Source organism: Bos taurus, chromosome 6, assembly GCF_002263795.3.
Source record: "Bos taurus isolate L1 Dominette 01449 registration number 42190680 breed Hereford chromosome 6, ARS-UCD2.0, whole genome shotgun sequence".
In the NCBI taxonomy this organism is placed as follows: Eukaryota; Metazoa; Chordata; class Mammalia; order Artiodactyla; family Bovidae; genus Bos; species Bos taurus.
This window is the reverse complement of record NC_037333.1, coordinates 108,816,465-108,836,012: the sequence shown is the minus strand read 5'-3', so window position 1 is coordinate 108,836,012 and position 19,548 is coordinate 108,816,465. Positions and strand designations below refer to the sequence as shown.

General features: G+C 44.3%; 1 protein-coding gene and 1 long non-coding RNA gene across 3 annotated transcripts in view; one reads left to right on the top strand and one right to left on the bottom strand.

Annotated features, from left to right (window-relative positions):
- Positions 1-2,216: 2,216 nt before the first annotated feature.
- LOC132345548 (uncharacterized) lies at positions 2,217-4,875 on the bottom strand. The gene is made up of 2 exons (XR_009494957.1): positions 4,776-4,875; positions 2,217-4,464 (listed from the first exon to the last, which is right to left on the bottom strand). It is a non-coding gene; the product is annotated as an uncharacterized lncRNA (long non-coding RNA).
- The window catches only part of BOD1L1 (biorientation of chromosomes in cell division 1 like 1), a 53,402-nt gene continuing 38,704 nt past the window's right edge, over positions 4,851-19,548 (top strand). Inside the window, exons 1-7 of one of the 2 annotated variants that reach the window (NM_001192190.3) lie at positions 4,851-5,223; positions 8,926-9,050; positions 13,828-14,018; positions 14,504-15,118; positions 15,692-15,841; positions 17,727-17,893; positions 19,006-19,117. In NM_001192190.3, the coding sequence (NP_001179119.2) occupies positions 4,987-5,223; positions 8,926-9,050; positions 13,828-14,018; positions 14,504-15,118; positions 15,692-15,841; positions 17,727-17,893; positions 19,006-19,117 (1,597 nt within the window). In that variant the 5' untranslated portion in view covers positions 4,851-4,986. The remainder of the gene's footprint in view (positions 5,224-8,925; positions 9,051-13,827; positions 14,019-14,503; positions 15,119-15,691; positions 15,842-17,726; positions 17,894-19,005; positions 19,118-19,548) is intronic. The other variant, XM_015471774.3, reaches the window with a different exon arrangement.

The following is a 19,548-nucleotide window of genomic DNA, read 5'->3' as shown; positions in this document are numbered from 1 at the left end:
TTTTGAATCCCACCTTAAAATGTGTTTTGTTATCATTGAAAAAGGTGTTGCCTTAAAAACTAGTCATGACCTAGAAGTTGAGGGTTACGTCTTATTTGGTGGGAATTTTTAGGGCTTCAGGCCTGGGAGATAGCATCTTAAGTGACCCTGAGGGAACTGTTCTGAGGAGGTAGGGGGAGCAGATAGCTTATGTGAAAGTTTGCAATCAGGGGTAGGTAGTCTGAACATCAAAATATTCTAATTAAGGAAAACCAGGTATTTCAAGTTAAGGAATTTAGTGCTTTTCTGTGTATGTGTAGAGGCAAGAGTCTGGGCTCACTGAAATCATTCCTTTCATGTGTACCTCACCTGTCTGGGACCAGTATCCTGTCTTCACATCCTGAGTTTCCTTACCTCAGGGCTCACCATAGGGAGTGGCTACAGTGTGGTGACTGTTACATAGCAGGTATTCTTCTCTTTCCTGAATTCCCTTAGGGCTGCACTCACTGACAACTGTGACACCCTTGTTTACTGATATGGCAGGAAATAGTCCGTTTCACAGCCCCTCTCCATGGCCCGAAATTTGACCAATATTTGAGAGTTTGTTTGTCCCACGGCACTGGGAGGCTCATCCCAGATCAGGTGAAAGTTCTCAAGCTTTCAAGATTTCAACTGAACTTTGAGCTGATGGAAAGTCATTTAGGAAATGATATTCACTGGCCTTTTGATCATGGAAGAAGGCAAGACCTGGGGCCTAGCTGGGAGTGGGGCCTGGGGATGTGAGGGCAAGGGAACAAGCCAGTCTGCCGAATAAGTAGGTAGACTCCATGGGGTTAGGAGATCACCACTGTAAGCAATGTCTGACTTTCACAGGATTAGCCCCTAGAAACAGGGTTTGGGGGATTGGGTAGGGGTATGTAGCGGGGCCGGCTAAACTGTAAAAAAGAGAAGAAACCACTCTCTCTTGGATAGTAGGCAGCCATCTGGTGCCCAAGGATACAAAGGACTGCCCAATAACCCACCATGGTTCCTCTCTTTCCCAAAGTGTTTGCAAAATCTGTTTAACTGTCACCTGAGCATCAGACATGGGAAACCAAACGAAAGCTCAGTCATACTCAGGGATTTGATTCTAGTTGAGATGCTCTGAATTCAGACATACATACAGTGGGGTAGGAGAGCAATTGCAAATTATTCTGAAGACCTCACCAAGAGGTCATACACCCCCCACTATTATCAAAAATTATATTACTGTTTCTAAAGAAATTGTAATAGTAGAGAACAAAACAACAAGGCCATTGGTAAGAAATGATCTTTTTTTTTTTTTTTAAAGATTTTAAGATCTTTTTAAGATTTTTAAAATCTTTTTTTTTTTTAAGATTTACATGTCACTCCACTTCCACTTCATGTATTCACAGTACTCATCCCTAGGACCTATCTTCAAGTGGAAAGAAAAGCAGGCTGGAACAGCTAAGACAGTACAGTCAGTGACCCTGATTCTTTCCAATGTAACTAGAATGTTTTCCAAGGCTAAAAAATTGTTCAAAGTTACGCTGTATCCAGTATGTGTGTACCCAGTGCAATACAAATATTCTTATTTCTTTTAGATTAAGTGTGAGTTACTCAATAAGATAGCTAACATACATTTTATAAGACCAAATGTGAATTATCTATTTAAACTATAGTTAATTCTCACTTTATTATATTATAGAATATTTAGCATTTTCTATACTCTGTATGCGGAGAAGGCAATGGCAACCCACTCCAGTACTCTTGCCTGGAAAATTCCATGGACAGAGGAGCCTGGTGGGCTGCAGTCCATGGGGTCGCTAAGAGTTGGACATGACTGAGCGACTTCACTTTCACTTTTTACTTTCATGTACTGGACAAGGAAATGGCAACCCACTCCAGTGTTCTTGGCTGGAGAATCCCAGGGATGGGGGAGCCTGGTGGGCTGCCGTATCTGGGGTCGCACAGAGTCGGACACGACTGAAGCAACTTAGCAGCAGCAGCAGCATACTCTGTATGGGCTTCCCTGGTAGCTCAGGGGTAAAGAATCTGCCTGCTAAGCAGGAGATATGGATTTGATCCCTGGGTCAGGAAGATCTCCTGGAAAAGAGAATGGCAACCCACTTCAGTATTCTTGCCTGGAGAATCCCATGGACACAGGAGACTGGCTGGCTACAGTACATGGGGTTACAAGAGTCAGACAGACTTAGCCATTAAACAACAAGTCTTCATTATACTCCTCAAAATGAACATTTTATTTGAATTGAAACAATGAAGTCAAACTGTTTCTGACAGAAAGTAAATCCAATGGGGCTGATTTGGCTAGTCTGATGATGAAAACAGTTACTAGGTTATAATAACAAATATTTCCTATATTTGACAGTTTCAACTTTAATGAACTGTTTTATTAGCTGCAAAGTTCTGACAAAAACAAAACTGAACCACCTGTAACCAAAAAAAAAAGCATTTTATCCAGAACTACTTATGCAAATGAGCCATGTTTAGATATTTCCCAGTTTGACTATTATCAGGTTAAACAAGGCACATACATCTCATTTCTTAAAAATGTCTAATTCATAGTCACTTCATGTCACTTTTTGTTTTTTGTTTTTTTTAACTGCTTGCTGCTTTTTAAACTGCTTGTCATTTGATGTATTGATAAAGCCTATCTGGTATATTTTCCAGAAACTGAAAAAATGGACAAAATAAGGACTAGGTAACCCTTTGGCAAGTTGGGTGGTTTTCAAGTCTTGACTTTCAGCAAAATTGAAATAGGGCCTAACTGAAAAAGCTCGCAAAGATCATCAAATTTAATTTGTTGAGATCAAGAACTGAGTGATACCACTATAATAAAACTTTGTTTCCAGGTACAGTACATGTTTATATGAACTCAATTTCTCAGGTCACACAGCTACAGAAACTAGAAATATGAAGAAAACTGTTGCTCAGTCCTTCCCATTCTAGCAGTAAGACATATTCATCCATAGACTTATGGGTTTTAAAAAGCAACAATATCCATTTCACCAAAAGATGTACTTTCCCATAACTTTAACATTTTATCAACTAATTATAAACATGTACAATATTCACTTTGCTTTCAGTTCAGTCGCTCAGTCATGTCCGACTCTTTGCGACCCCATGAACCGCAGCACACCAGGCCTCCCTGTCCATCACCAACTCCCGGAGTTCACCCAAACCCATGTGTCTCATCCACTGAGTCGGTGATGCCATCCAACCATCACATCCTCTGTCGTCCTTTTCTCCTTCTGCACTCCATCACATACTAATAATTATTTTAAAGATTAAAAGACTCAGTCCAGAATCAGTTGGTTTGCTATGTAACCTTGGACTATTAATCTTTCTCGGATCTCAGTTTCCTGATGTGCAAATGAGTGATAGCAGTTTCGTGCTAGTTTAGAGCTAGTTTATTTTGGGGGGCTCCAAAATCACTGCAGATGGTGCCTACAGCCATGAAAGTATAAGACACTTACTCCTTGGAAGGAAAGTAATGACCAACATAGACAGCATACTAAAAAGCAGAGACATTACTTTGTCAACAAAGGTCCGTCAAGGCTATGGTTTTTCCAGTAGTCATGTATAGATATGAGAATTGGACTATAAAGAAAGCTGAGTGCTGAAGAATTGATGCTTTTGAACCGGGGTGTTGGAGAAGACTCTTGAGAGTCCCTTGGACTGCAAGGAGATACAACCAGTCCATCCTAAAGATCAGTCCTGGGTGTTCATTGGAAGGACTGATGGTGAAGCTGCAACTCCAATACTTTGGCCACTTGATGAGGAGGAAATGGCAACCCACTCCAGTACTCTTGCCTGGAAAATCCCGTGGACGGAGGAGCGTGGTAGGCTACAGTCCATGGGGTCGCAAAGAGTCGGCACGACGGAGCAACTTCACTTTCACTTTAATGAGAAAAAGTGACTCATTTGAAAAGACCCTGGTGCTGGGAAAGATTGAAGGCGGGAGAAGCGGACGACAGTGGATGAGATGGTTGGATGGCATCACCGACTTGACGGACATGAGTTTCAGTAAATTCCGGGAGTTGATGATGGACAGGGAGGCCTGGCGTGCTGCGGTCCATGGGGTCACAAAGAGTCGGACACGACTGAGCGACTGAACAGAACTGAGAGCTAGTTTACCGCTGTTCCGAAGACTGGGTGAATTCATGCATCTAAAGTAAATGCCACGCCTGGCACCTAGCGAGCGTGCTTTATAAGTATTACCAAATGATCAAACTAATCAAAAGTAACACCCGGGGGGGAAGGGGTCTGTCTTCCCGCGTAGCAGGGAGGCGCTGGAGGGATCGGTTTCTTGGCCACAGATCCAACGGAGGATGCTCCAGGGAAAAAGGGGATGGGGCGGGCAGCTGGGAGGTCACAGGCTGAGAACGAGGAGGTCTGGGAGAGTTAAGAGTAAGCAGTTCTACCCACGCGTTTGCACGGGAATGTCTACGGATCTCAACCGCTCTGGAAAACAGGAACAAGAGCGTCAGGCCTGAAAGCCACCGCGATTGGAACCCGTCCTAGGTTTCGCTCCCCGCCCCTGGCCGGCCCGGCCCCGCGTGCCGGTGCCCAATCGGCCCTCGGGCCCCGGGGCGTTGCGCCAGTCGAACGCCCGACCGCCCAGGACTCCAGACCTAGGCCCCAGGCGGCCGCCCGCTGCTCGCTGCCGGAGAAGCCGGGCTTCAGGCCGCCGCCTCCCACGCAGCCCAGCCTGGCGAGGGTGCCCGCGCCCCGCGAAGACCGGAACTGGCCCCTCGCGGCCGCCGTAGACGCACCTCTGTTGCCATTGTCACCGCTTCCCCCGACCCTCCTTCCTCCTTCCTCCCCCACCGGAGTTCCCTTTCACTTCCGGGGTCGCTCTGGATCCGTTGGTTCCGTAACAACATCCCGTTGGCTTCCCTCAGGCGGCGGGACCCGTGCAGCGCCGCCTCCTAGGAGCGCCGCCCGCCCGGGGCTCACCGCGCTCCTCTCTGGGCCCAGGCCGCCATGGCCACCAACCCGCAGCCACAGCCACCTCCTCCCGCGCCGCCGCCTCCCCCGCCGCAGCCGCAGCCGCCGCCGCCGCCGCCTGGCCCAGGGACTGGCCCAGGCGCGGGCGGGGCCGGGGGAGCGGGCGCCGGCGCCGGGGACCCGCAGCTCGTGGCCATGATCGTGAACCATCTCAAGAGCCAGGGGCTCTTCGACCAGTTCCGCAGGGACTGCTTGGCCGACGTGGACACCAAGGTGCGGGGCGCGCGGGGGAGCTGCGGGCGGGCGGGGACCGGGGACGACCCCGCGGGCCGCCGCCTTGCCGGGCAGGCCATCGGTGGCCCGCCATCGGTCGGTGGGCCGGCGGCTGCCTCGGCGTCCCCAGCCCCGGGGCCGCTCTGGAGCGCTCCGCCTCCCCACCCCGGAGTTCCCTGCGCAGCCGCTTCCTCTCTGAGGGGCCGCTCCGTGCCCGGCGCTGTTCGTGGCTCGCTGTGTTCATTCATTCGCTCAGCCTTTCGTTGGCTTAACAGACTAGCCAAGCATCTCCTACGTTCCAGGCACTGCTTAGGTGCTGGGAATATAGGGGTGAGCCACACCAAGTTACTGTTCTTTTGGAGACTCGTCTGTACTAAGGCTAACGGCGCTTTCACCTGTGATTTCCACTCACCGCCCCCCACCTCCGCCCCCCGGTTTACTTCGTGTCCCAAGTTATTTTTGCCGTCTCTCTTGAAGATTGCTGGTAAGGGTCAGGTCTTTGTCCTTCGGAGAAAGGACTAAGTGGTGATGAATCGAATTGTTTGCAGTGTTGCAATGCTGGACTTGGTGAGGGGCGCAGAGCTGGTCGATGGAAAGGTGAGGTACGGAGATGGGGCTTTGTTTCCCCCCAGGGACTCTGATTTAATCGCTCAGGCCAAGTCCTGTCTCTATAGTGAGAAGGGAGGAGGGGTGAGAGGGGAGAGGTGGAGGAAACTGAGGAAAAGACGGAGGCGAGGTGACGGCAGGTACTGAAGTGGAAGAAGGACAGGACAGAAGAATGAGTTGGGAGAGTACGGGGTTTATGGGGAAAGGTTCCCTGTACAAAAAGAGCGGGGCTGGGAAGGAAAAGGGAGTATGTACCAAGTGCCAAAGTGAAGAGGGGTTGGCAGGAGCGGGTCAACTTGGGTGGTTCTGCAAAGGCTGAGTAGAGAAAACGGGAAGGTGCATTTAGTAGATGGATGGAAACCTAGTAGGTCTAGAAGCAAGTGAAGCAGGAAGCTTTGGTTGGAAACTGTTGGGGGAAAACTTTTTTTTTAACTGAGATCTGGTTTGGTTCATTGGTTCAGAGTTTCAGTGGGGTCAGGGTTTTCCATAGCATGTTCAGCTCTTCTAAAGAAGCTTGTTTCTTTGAGGAAAGGGCTTTGAGGTGAAGCACACACCATTCCCTTGTCTCCTCTGGGGAAACCTTTCTGACAGTCTGGGGACATCTTCCCTTTTAAGAACTCTGGCCCACCTTGTAGACCAGAAATAGAAGGTGCCTTTTGGGGTGTTGGAGTTTCTGAACCACATGAAATTCAGTTTTCTTGGGGATATTTATTTATGTAGGTAGTATGTAGTTTGCTCACTTCATTTTAGGGAATATGCACAAGCCTGTTTGACAATGATGCCAGTTGACTTTCTTCCTCCCTCTCTCCCTTCCTTCCATACTTTTTTTTTTCCACAGGACATGGGGAAGTAAATGTTACCCAACTATCAAAAAGTAAAGCTGTTCTGTTTTTTTTTTTTTTTTTTTTTGGCAAGTAGAGATTTCACTTTGCTGTCCTTAGAAACCTACAAATCCATGTGTCATCATTTGTGTATGCAGATGAAAATTCAAATACACCAGCAGTTGGGGGTGGGGAGCTATACTATTTAAGGCTCAACTTTTTCTGCATCCACATTCCCTCCGAATATTGTTGTTGTGCCTGTAATGTTCCTGCCAGAGCCTCTCAAAGTAGACTCCTAAAAGATTTCTTGGGGCGAAAGAAGGAAGCACCATTGGTTTGACAATCTGATGATAACTAGGACAGGTACACAGGTTCACATGAACATGCAGCCCAAGATCCGGCTAATGCTGGGGCTCCTCTGCTGTGGTCTCCAGATCCGGGAGCCAGGCTTCAAAGCCATTCCGACCCCTGTGCACCGAGTAGCACGTGAGGAGGAAAAATCAAGGCAGGCTCACCTCTAGGGACTCGGCAGGTGCTCCCTGACCAAGTGACTGTGGCCCCTTTCACTCCAGGCCGTAAAGGCCAATTTTTGGATACTTCCTCGGCTGGAAATGGCTCCTCGTTGCCATAATTATTGTCTCTTTTCAGATTTAAAAGAAAAATCAGAGACAGAAATAATGTAAGTTTATTCACCCAACAAATACTTACACACCAGGCATTGTTTTAGGTACCAGGGACACAGCAGTGAACAGAAAGTCCCTGCTGATGTGAAGCTCGAAGCCCATCAGAGAAAGTAAATCTCACTCGTGAGAGGTTCTGTGGGAGAGAGAAAGCAGGATGAAGGTGGAAAGGGTTGGTGGTGTGTTTTGCGTAAGTTATTCAGGGAAGATTGAATGAGATGACATTTGAGCCATCGCTGAAGGAGCTCTCCAGCTGTGGGGGGCTGAGCATGCCAACTGGGGAGCACAGCAAGTGCAGGAGGCCTAAGGCAGAACCTGCTGAGGGAGAAAGGGCTAGGAGCTGAGGTAGGAGCCCCCCGCCACCCTCCCTTTACAGAGCTGCCGGAGCCCTGGTGAGTTTGGCGCTCACTGGAGCTGAGACGCCCCTGGCAGGTGTTAGAGCAGAAGAGGGATGCGATCTGCTTCCACCTCAGACGGCTTGACCTCGTGGAGTCATTCACAGTCCCCCCTTACTTCATCGTGATGTGGTTTGGACAGTGAACGACATGGTCCCCTTAACTTTAGAAGATCGGCGCTCTCTGCACCGTGGAAAACAGACTTCAGGCAGCAGGGGGAGACTAGATGCAGGCCAGTCGGCAACTGTGATCTAGGCAGGAGAGGAGAATGCTCCGGACAGGAGTGGTAGCAGTGGAGGGCATGGGAGGTGCTCAGGTTCTGGCTGCATTCTGAGGCTAAAGCCGGCGGGATTTCCTGCGGGTTCAGGTGAGGGGTGGAAGAGAAGGAGTCATGATGATGTGAAGGCTTTTGGCCAGGAGCACTGGGAAAAGGACATAGCTCTTCCCGGAAGAGTAATGGAGCCCAAAATATTATCGTAGTCACTAGGCTTTTTTACCTAAACGAGAACTTAGAAACCAAGGGATTTAACTTTTATAGTTCAAATTGAAGGTTGTTTTATGGGCAAGTAGAGTGCTAATGGAGAAGACAATGGCACCCCACTCCAGTACTCTTGCCTGGAAAATCCCATGGACGGAGGAGCCTGGTAGGCTGCAGTCCATGGGGTCACTAAGAGTCAGACAGGACTGAGCGACTTCACTTTCACTTTTCACTTTCATGCATTGGACAAGGAAATGGCAACCCACTCCAGTGTTCTTACCTGGAGAATCCCAGGGACGGCAGAGCCTGGTGGGCTGCCGTCTATGGGGTCGCACAGAGTCGGACATGACTGACATGACTTAGCAGCAGCATTCTCAATGAAGGCTCATTTCCTGTCTGCTCTTCTCCATTTCTTCCCTTCAAATCATCTAAAAGTAACACTTCTTATGTTCTAGTCCCTTGTCTATAATTAGGTATATCTGTCTTTGTATTCATCTATAAACATTTTGTTTTAGATAAATGGTATTTGAATGAGTCTTGTTTTATCCTGAAGCAGGAGGATAATACAGGGTTGTCAAACTATGAAACTTTGTTGCCATATTGATGCCCTAAGAAATGTTAACACTGCTAAAGATACAAGGATTCCTGAGACTATGGATATTAGGGTTGATATTGTGTAGCAGTGAGGTTTTTAACATTGATATCTCTTTCTTTCTCTCTAGCCTGCCTATCAGAATCTGAGACAGCGTGTTGACAACTTTGTTGCAAACCACTTAGCAACTCATACATGGAGTCCCCACCTCAACAAGAACCAGCTTAGAAACAATATTCGACAGCAAGTGCTCAAGTAAGTCAGAATTGCAGCGTTCCTAGGAAGGTTTGAGACTGTCCCAGTGTGCCTTGCCTGAAAGCAGAGACATTTGCAGAAGTTTGTTCACCTTGTGATGATTTTGTCAGGTCTGGTGTGGCTACTTCATACAATGATACAGTGTAATTTTAGAGTAGACTCTAAATCGCCTCACATTTCCCTCATAAATTTGACAGTCTGATTGTTCCCATAGACCTTTGGAAATATTGAAGGAATGACTGCTGCTGCTGCTAAGTCACTTCAGTCGTGTCCGACTCTGTGCGACCCCATAGACACTAGCCCACTAGGCTCCTCTGTTCCTGGGATTCTCCAGGCAAGAACACTGGAGTGAAAGGAATGACTATGTGACTTCAAAAAAAAAGCCCTCTAGATCTGCCGTGAATAGATGGCAAATGCCAGATTGGTTAGTGTGTCACATACGGTTACGTTTACAGTTACTTTTTGGCCCTGAGAGAGTAGGCTTTATTATTCCTGGTTTACAAATAAAGACATTAAAGATGACTGAAATGGAAGCATTTTCTCCTGATTTGAGACCATGTCTTCTATGTTCTGGTACAACTGCTTGCTTTTTTCCTTTTCTTTTTCCTGGCTGAGTGTGCTGTCAGGTCTTAGCTCCCCGGTCAGCAGTTAAGCCTGGCCCTAGCAGTCTGTCGGATCTTAGCTCCCCGGTCAGCAGTTAAGCCTGGCCCTAGCAGGCTGTCAGGTCTTAGCTCCCTGGTCAGCACTTAAGCCTGGCCCTGGCCGTGAAAGTGCTGCGTCCTAACCCCTGGGCCACCAGGGGCTCTCCTGGTTTGTGTTTGTTTTGGTTTTGTTTTTAATTTAACTGTGATTTTGCTTGTGGGTTTTAGTGACAATATAACCAGAAAGGGAGTGGTGGTGCATTTGGGCCTGTCAGGGTCCTTTTCTTGGCAAACACGAAGAGAGTGAGAAAAGCCGGAATGTTTAGATGGCCCTAAAAAGATCATATTTGTTCCCCCAAAGAGCAGATTTACAATATTGTTCATGAATATAAGTATTCACCAAGATTAGAAGACTTGAACCCTCTCTCCCTGCCTCACACCCTAGAAAAGCTGACCACTTTATTTTAAAAATGCTTTATTCTTCCTGCCTTGACAAATATTTATGTCCAAGTTCATCTACTGGGACGAAATGTGGCTTTTTAAACAGGTAAACAAATCTGATTTATAGCTGTGTGCTGGGTGCTTAGTCCCTCAGTCGTGTCTGACTCTTCGAGACCTCATGGACTGTAGCCTGCCAGGCTCCTCTGTCCATGGGGATTCTCTAGGCAAGAATGCTGGAGTGGGTTGCCATGCCCTCCTCCAGGGGATCTTCCCAACCCAGGGATCGAACCCAGATCTTCTGCATTCCAGGCGGATCTTTACCGCCTGAGCCACCAGGAAGCATAATTTATAGCTGTTGCCCCTCAATTCCCTCTTGTCCCTCAGGAACCTTGCAAACCTACCTAGTGTATTGCTCCCTTGATAGTTCACCCACAGGAAGCCCCACAAATAAAACTTTACACTCTGATTCAAAGACCCATTTAGCTGCAGGTAATCCTAGAAACCAGGAACCTGGGGCTCAGACTGCGTGTCCTAGAAAATAAGAGAAGGGAAGAGGGAAATTTGACAGTAGGTTTGTTGTCTACATTTTAAAAGATATTCAGGAACCTGTGAAAGAGTCCAGGTGAGATCACAAGATGCCATTAGAGGGCTGCATCTGATAGCTTCTGGGGAGAAGTCAAGGCCTTTCCTGTTGGGCAGCAGGCCTAGGGGCTTCCTCATTTCCAGACCTTCAGGAGAACAGTAACCAAAATAGGGGGTAGAGCGCTAGGGGTCAAGTTGGAGGCTAGGGGTCGGTCGGGGGCCAAGGGTAGGCCGGGTTGGGGGGTGGGGGCAGGAGACTTACAGACATTACCCACAGTTACAGAGCACCAGCCCACAACAGTGTGCATAGCTGCCTCCTTTTTCACAAAGAATAACATTGTTTTAAAAGCGTGTTTGGAAAGGGGAGGGTCTTAGATTCTTTTTGTCTTTTTCTTCATATGTTAAGAGACTAAATGGAAGGCACATTTCTTGAAATTGACTTCTTGGCACGCAAAACCTTTACAGCCGGGAAGCGGTCATTTGTTCTGTTCTTTAAAGAGAGCTAAACTCAGTCTTGCCCATGTAAAATCAAGCACTTAAAATTGTTGTACCAACATATGACGTTTTCACAGAACCTTGTTTGGTGAGGGATTGCTGGACGCTGCAGTAGGGGGTGCTTGTGACTGTCGGCAGTTAACACTAGAGCAGTCTGCCTGTGGGTGACGAGGACCCTCCTCTGTGGACTAGAGCGGGCCAATTGTCATCTCTTGGGTAGTTTAGGCATTGCTCTTACTGGGAAATCTGGACATTTTCTTCTAGCTACTTTACTTATTTTTAATTGAACTGTTCTTTCATTTAAATTACATTAGTAAACTTATGTCTCTTAAATAACATTTCTAAGTTACTCTAAAGAAAGAGTAACTTTTAGTTGTGTCTAACTAATGGTATAGGGCCTCCCTGGTGGCTCAGTGTGTAAGAATCCGCCTGCCAGTGCAGGAGATGTGGGTTTGATCCCTGGGTCAGGAAGATCCCCTTGAGAAGGAAATGGCAACCCACTTCAGTATTCCTCCCAGGAAATCCCATGGACAGAGGAGCATGGCGTCTACAGTTCATGGGATTGCAACAGAGTCAGACGCGATTTAACAACTAAACGACGACAACTACCAATGGTATAGGAACGTATTTGCACCTGTAAATACAATTTCAGATCGTTTTTTTGCATATACTTTGAGAAATACTCACTTGTCTCAGATTGAACTGTTTACAGTTGCCATTTTCATAAGACAAGATAGTTCAATATCTGCAATTTTGCATGGTTCAGTAACCAATCTGCCAGCTCAGTGGTTTAAAAAAAGTTTTACTCTGTTTATGCATTCATTTGTACAACAGAACCTTAAAATGCAAGGGAGCTCAGAAGTGATGACCTGAACTGTACACTGTTTAAAGGAAGACAAGAAAGTAGCTTTAACCAAGACAGTGCCAGCTGCTGGCATTTTGGCTTTGCCCTTGAACCTGGAGCTATGACCTCTCCCCTCCTCTGGTGAGGCAGCCCCGGCTGCACCCACACGTCACTGGAATGAACCCACGAGGAACAGTGTGCTTGTTAGCGTGGGCCTCCGTTTCTGAGATCAGAGCGGGCCTCTGAGAGAGCGAGGACCTAAGTACACGGAGGCCGGCGTGTGGGCCTCAGGGAAAGAGACTGAGGCAGCCACCTGAAGGGTGTGTTTCATTTCGTGCCTTTGTGCTTGCACCTTAGAACGTTTTTCAGATGACTTGTCTTCGCCTCTTTTCCACCTGCCACATTTTAAAGACACCTCCAAGATGTAACAGTGTTCAGAGGATTAGCTTTTTTTTTTTTTAATAGTCTTAGAACTTTAGAAAGCAGGTTACCTACTTTGTGCAGTGGTGTCTCATTTTTCTCTATGGCCCACATAAATGGAATTGTAGTATCTCAGGGCTGCGAGGTGCCTCGGGAAAGGCGAATCGCATCCATCCTCCACTCCAGACAGCACGGCACTCAGACATAGCCCTGCAGGGCGTAGAGAGAGACACCTCAGCCCTGTGCAGGGACAGCCAGAGGCCTCAAACTGCTGTCCCAACACTGTCCAGGGAACTGTGACTGCTCAGGTTCTCTGTTAGAAAGAAACAAGGTTGAAGTGCGATTCTTCAAATAAATGCATGTCCTCCTATTTTGTTCAGAGGCCTCTGCGGTTTTCTTCGTGTTTCAGGCTTTGTTGGCCCTTTGCTCCTCTGTCTCTTACGTGTGATATTTCTTTGAACACTTTGTTCCCTTCTCTTCTCTGGAAATCAGGACTCAGGTTAAATGTCTTCTCCTTTGTAAAGCATTCGCAAATCATCTCAGGGATGGCTAATAATGATAATATTCTTTTCTCATAGTGCATTGTATGTCCTAGCAGCTGTCACGTTGTATTTTGTGTCTCTCACCCCCAGCAGAACAGAGACCAGGTGTGATTTGCAGTGGCTCAGTAGCTAGTGTGGTGCCTGTTGTGTATAAGGCACTTAGAACGTGATTGTAGAATGAATAAATCATTTAGTCTTTAAAGCAAGAAGATAATAAGATGGCCAAAAGTTTTAAGCTTTGTTTTTGTTCTTCTAAAGTTTTCCTTTTTTTTTCTTTTTTGTAAGTTTGGGGAAATTGCACTTTGTGTGCATTCTTCAGTGTTCATGGGCACACTAATACTTAAAACAGACTTATATCTTTCTGTTTAAAAAAAAAGTTGTAGAATCTATAGGTTTATTTTGTACCCAGAATTCCGCTTTAATGGTCATTTATCCCTGTCTGCCATGGGCAGGATTGAGGTAAGAGAAGCGTCACCTACAAGCCTGGCCTTTAGATAACGTGCTCTGTCTAGTTCTAAAGGTATTTTGTTTTGCTCTTGTTCTGTCTGCTTTAGTATCTCCACTGGTGACACAGTGGAGATGTGACATATTTTATGTAGTTTTTTTTTTTGCAGTATCCTTTGTTAAATGCCACTGTAGTGTGAAACTTATTTTCTATTGTGTATTTTTCTTGTAACCCAAGGAGAGTGGAGAGGGGGCAGTTGAAGAACATATATGTAATTGATACAGCTTTACTTAAAAGGAGTTTGTTTAATACTACATTAATTTTTGTTTTTGTTTTTCACCTTTCTGTAAATTATCCTGTGTTTCAGATCAGGAATGTTGGAGTCTGGTATTGACCGAATTATTTCTCAGGTTGTGGATCCGAAGATCAACCACACATTCAGACCTCAGGTGGAGAAAGCTGTGCACGAGTTTCTGGCCACGCTCAGTCATAAGGAGGACACGAGCGGCAGCACAGCCCCCGAGGATGAGAAACCAGACTCCTCCACCATCACACAAGGTGCTTTGCTTTCATTCTTGGTCAGTCCCGTTGCTTTTCTTCTTACGCTGATTACCAAGTTAGGGGTATTTAGTTCATTAAAATATTTCTCTTTTTGGCCACTCTCATGAAATTGTAGTTATTTTAATTATCACCCAGATTCTTGAACTGGCATAACAGTTGTTTTTTTTTTTTTTTTTTAATAATAGTTACTTTAATAATGTAGTGGATGGGTGTGTGTGTGTTTCAGTAGAGGCAATAATTACAGTAATTAGAGAACATATTCTTTTTCTGGGAACTAGACTGTTCTCACGTTTGCATAATGCCTGAGTCTGTGTTACAGAGGTAGAGAATTTAGAGTGTGTTGAGTCTCAGCACCAGTGCCTGAAAGACTGAAAGTGTATGTGCGTGTGTCACGTAACACTGACAGTGGCAGGCGGCCTTGAGTCTGCAGAGGGCTTTACCTTCTGCACAAATTTATTCTAAAACATGTCTTTCCCTCCAAGGTGTCCCTGCCCCCGGGCCCAGTGCAAACGTGGCCAGTGATGCCATGTCCATCTTGGAAACCATCACTTCTCTCAACCAAGAAGCTAGTGCTGCCAGGGCTTCAACAGAGACGTCGAATGCCAAGACCAGTGAGAGAATGTCCAAAAAAACCCCGTCTCAGGCAAGCACTGACACTAGTGCTGAGAAAGAGAGGACTTCAGAGGACACAGCTGATAAAGAAAAACCTACAGCCGACTCTGCAGGGGAAGGGCAGGAAGCTGCCCCTCGCTCTGAAGAACTTAGTGATCCCCCTTGTCCAGCTGAAGAAATGAAGAATCACGCAAGAGAAAGTACTAGTTCAGTTCTGCTAAATAAGGATGCTCAACAAGAAAGCAGTGACCAAAAAAGCAAATCAGCAGATAAAGGTGAAAAGAAGCCAGACAGCAATGAAAAGGCAGAAAGAAAGAAAGAGAAGAAGGAAAAGACTGAAAAGAAAACTGATCACTCAAAAAGGAGCGAAGATGTACAAAGAGTAAAAGATGAAAAACAAGCAAAGGATAAAGAAGTAGAATGTTCAAAACTTCCTTCGGAAAAAACCAATAGTAAAGCTAAAACCAGTGAAGGAACAAAAGAAGGTAAAAACTTGGAAAAGTCTACAACAGTTTAAAGAACACAGTGTCCTTGAGGGCACATCACACTTGCCTTCAAAGTTTTATAACTATATTTGCTACTTGTGTTTTAAAATCCTGAAAACTCATATTCTCTTTGCTAAAAGATGAGCATTAAGCATTTGTATATTTCCTTTCATTCTCATGTGCCAGTTGACAATGCAAATGAACAGAGACACTCTAAGCCTTATAAATTTAACTCATAATTTATTCACGTACATTATTCCAAGCCAGTTAATTGTTGTATATCCTAATCTTTAAAATACTAGTGAATAATTCATTTACATAAGATTTGCTTTTTATATATCATTCACATCATGGATTATCAGTTTTATTCATTTTATAGGCTAACCGTGCTTTCTGTTTGCTGAAAATAGCTCTACCTTATTTGATATTGGTTACTAATGGTGAGAGATTATTTCTGAAGTTGAAGTTCTTTGAGCAGTTAAAGCAGAAAAATGTTAATGTAATTTAGGAATCTTGTGCTGTTTTTGTTCTTACCACAAGACAATTTGTTTTCTGTGTTTCATTTTCTTGTAGATATCTCTATGATAGATTCTGATGTGGATGGACTTACAGACATCACAGTTAGCTCCGTCCACACCAGTGACCTTTCATCTTTTGAAGAAGACACTGAGGAGGAGGCTGTGATGTCTGAGAGCATGGAAGAAGGAGAGATTACATCAGATGGTAAAGCATTTTACTTAGTAAAGCCTCTGGGAAGCTTCCTGTTGAGCAGTGTTTGTAAGTTCAGATGGCTGTGTCGTGAAAGGCAGTGTGGCGCCGTGGCAGGAGCTTGGGACTCTTAGTTGGAAGATTTGTTTCTGAGTCCCAGCTCCAAGACTGTCTATCTGAGTGAGCTTGGTAAGTTACTAAACCTCAACAAGTCTAGGTTCTCCTTCTCTTACCTCCACTCCCTAGGATTCTTAGAAGACTTGGATGAGATCCTGTTTGAACATGCCATGTTTTGGTAGTGTTTGGAGGGACAGTCCACAAGACTGCCCTCATTTCTGGGACCAATTGCAAATTCAAGATCCCAAGACCACTCTCAGGTTTGGTAATTCACTAGAAGGACTCATTGAAAGCTATTAAACTCATGGTTATGGTTTCTTTCAGCTAAGGGACACATTAAAATCAGCCAAGGGAAGAGGCAGTAGGCTATATAGTCTGTCACCAGGAGTCACGTAGCTAGTGAGCACAGCACCATTTCAAACCCAGTCCGGGCTTCTAACTAATACCTTACATTGCTCTTTAACATGTGATTAAATATTTTTTATGATTTTTTGAAAAGTCAAAAATGTTGAACGTTATTTGCAATTGCCTGCAGATAGCATCTGGTAAATTTGCCACTGACTCTTGGATTGAACCCACCTGCCAATGCAGGAGACGTAAGAGACATGGGTTCAATCCTTGGATCAGGAAGATCCCCTGGAGGAGGGCATAGTAACCCACTCCAGTATTCTTGCCTGGAGAATCCCATGGACAGAGGAGCCTGGTGGGCTACAGTCCATGGGGTTGCACAGAGTCGGACACAACTGAAGCGACTTAACACATACTTGAATTAGAATATCTGTAGAGAAAGTCACAGGCAAGAAAAAAGTAGAAAGTTTTAATGCTGTAGGTGTATGAATATTTTTCAGTTGCTCCCATTTTTCATTATTTTCTTAGTATCCATTAAAAAAACTGAATTAGCAGCCTCCAAAATGCAAGGGTAGCACTCCTCACTCTTCATAATTATCCTCATGAGGTCGTTTCTGAGCACCGACGGGAGAAGAATGCTCTTATCCTGTGAACATTCCACTTTCTCTGACCAAACGGAAATCTTATTTCTAGATGCTGTATTGGATCTGTTCAAGGTTTTTCCTGGACAGGGCTAGATTTTCTGTGTATGGGATCCAAAGTAAGAAAACTGCTCTTTTGAGAGTACAAAGCAATACTTAGTAGCACTCACTGCTTCTTGCTGTGCATGGGGAACTTTTCTCCCTTCCTAGGGCAGAAGGGTTTTACTGTATACTTGCTGTAGGGCCAGTTATTGGTTCTTGCCCCTTCCATAAACGAAAGACCATAAATGGTCACTAAAATCTTAAGTTTAAAGTGTGGCTTGAAGGGAATTTGTTCAACTTGATACTGGTAAAGTATTCATGCCAAGTCTGTTGATATACAAATGAGGATTAACTATTTGTCCAGGAAACATAAGTAACTCTTAAGGTCTAATTTTTCTTTTTGATATGTGAGAAGCTGAAAGAAAGAAACAGTATGTGAATCAGGAGGATGTCCCTGGTGGTCCATTGGTTAAGACTCTGCCCTTCCTGTTCAGGGGGCATGAGTTTGATCCCTGCCCTGAGAAATTCTGCGTGCCATGCGGCACGGCCAAAGAAGCAAACAAAAAAAAAAATTTAAATAAATAAAGATATGAATGATAGCCTTTAAAATTTTCTGAATTTTCACATACTGATATTTCTCCTGTTGGACCTACAAATACCCTTAAACTACTTTGATACAGCTTTTGCCACTTGATGTTGATGTTAATTGCTGATTGACAGAAATGCTCTTCTTTCTACTGACTTTCTTCCAGATGAAGAGAAGAACAAGCAAAACAAAACAAAAACTCAAACCAGTGATCCCAGTGAAGGAAAAGCAAAAAATGTGCGGCATGCTTATGTTCACAAACCATATCTTTACTCAAAGTATTATAGTGATTCTGATGACGAACTTACTGTGGAACAACGGCGGCAGTCTATTGTAAGTCAGATTTGAGCTCTTGTTATGTTAACCTATTAAATCAGGTTGGCATACTTGACTAGTCTGTTCACAGGCTACTGGTGAGCATTTGAAACGGTGACTTATAGGTTCCACCTTCAGGAACCTTGTCATTTAGGCAGAATAGATAAAAACGTGATGGAGCTGTTCATATCATCATGATTGGTGAAAAACTGCTAACACCCTCGGTGTTTCATAGTATGGAAATGTTTGACCCGAGTATGGATCCAGCCATAAAGAGAGATGGCATCAGCCATTAACATATTATTAAGAGGGAAGCATAGTCGTCCACATATTTCCTTCATTTGATAGTACTTCTAAGATGTACCACTGAATTATTAACAGCTTTTTAGAGAAACTGCTACCTCATTGTATGTATACATCAGTTTTAATAAGTTGGCTTACAATTTCAGAAACATTAAAATATGAAAAGTTGTGCATCAAAGAATAAGGAAATACTACTCCATAAAAAATGATTTGAAGGAAGCGCACCAAAATGTTAATAGTAGCCTCTCTCTTAAGAGATTAGTTGATCAGGAGTTATGCTCATGCTTAGAGTATTTGACACTTTGAGGCTTTGAATTCTGGGCAGGAAAGAGATGGTAGAGTAACACAATGACTGGATCCTCCCTGGTTTAAAATACAACTACAGGAAGTCCCACATCCAAACCCTGGGTCCTAAGAGTATAGCCAGCAAGTAACATTTGTTGTAGGACCACCCTGTCACTGGAATCTGCATTTCATCTTTCTTTGAGAAAATCAGATAATTATAAAGACCTACCTCTACACGTGATGCTCATAGACATTTTTATAGGTAGCCTTTTAATTGGAATAACAGTTTATTAAACCACCGTTTCCCCAAATGATACCTTGAAATTGATGGCATTCTGAAAGTTAGTAAGGGAAAAATGTCACCTTCTGTCTCTTTTGAAACCCATGCGCACACATAGATGTGTTTATAGTGGTATGTAGGCACTTTTACAGAGCCCATTAATCTGTAAGAACATCTGAAGGGCAAGCATATTTTTTTTCAGGGTGTTTTTGCTCTTACTTGAGAATCTGTCAGCATAATTATGAATATTTTGTGGTTTTAGGCTAAAGAAAAAGAAGAGAGACTTTTAAGAAGGCAAATTAATAGAGAAAAACTTGAAGAAAAACGAAAACAGAAAGCAGAAAAGACAAAGTATTCAAAAGCTAAGAGTCAAGGTATAAGAGATCTTAACATTTAATATTTTAAGCTATGTACTTACCCCATTGACTTCTAGATATTAAGATAGCTTGTGAGGTATGATTATAAAATAAAGTGATAAAAATTGTATCTTAGATTTTTAAAACTATGTATTTTAAGATGTTTAAGATTTCCTTTTTAATCTGATGTATTTAGTCACATGTTTATTATATTTCTATATCTAAGTTAAACATTCTATCACATACCAGATTATACAACTCACATAATAGCAGTTTATTTTCCAGTGATTATGGAATGAATTATCACTGAAAAATTTATTGTTAACCTGTGAGTCCTCAAGCCTTGCAGTGATATTAATGGAATTCATCTATACTTTATGTTAACTAAAATGTCGAACATTTATCTGGAATATTTCATTGGACAGAATTGAACTTCCTCTGGACACTGA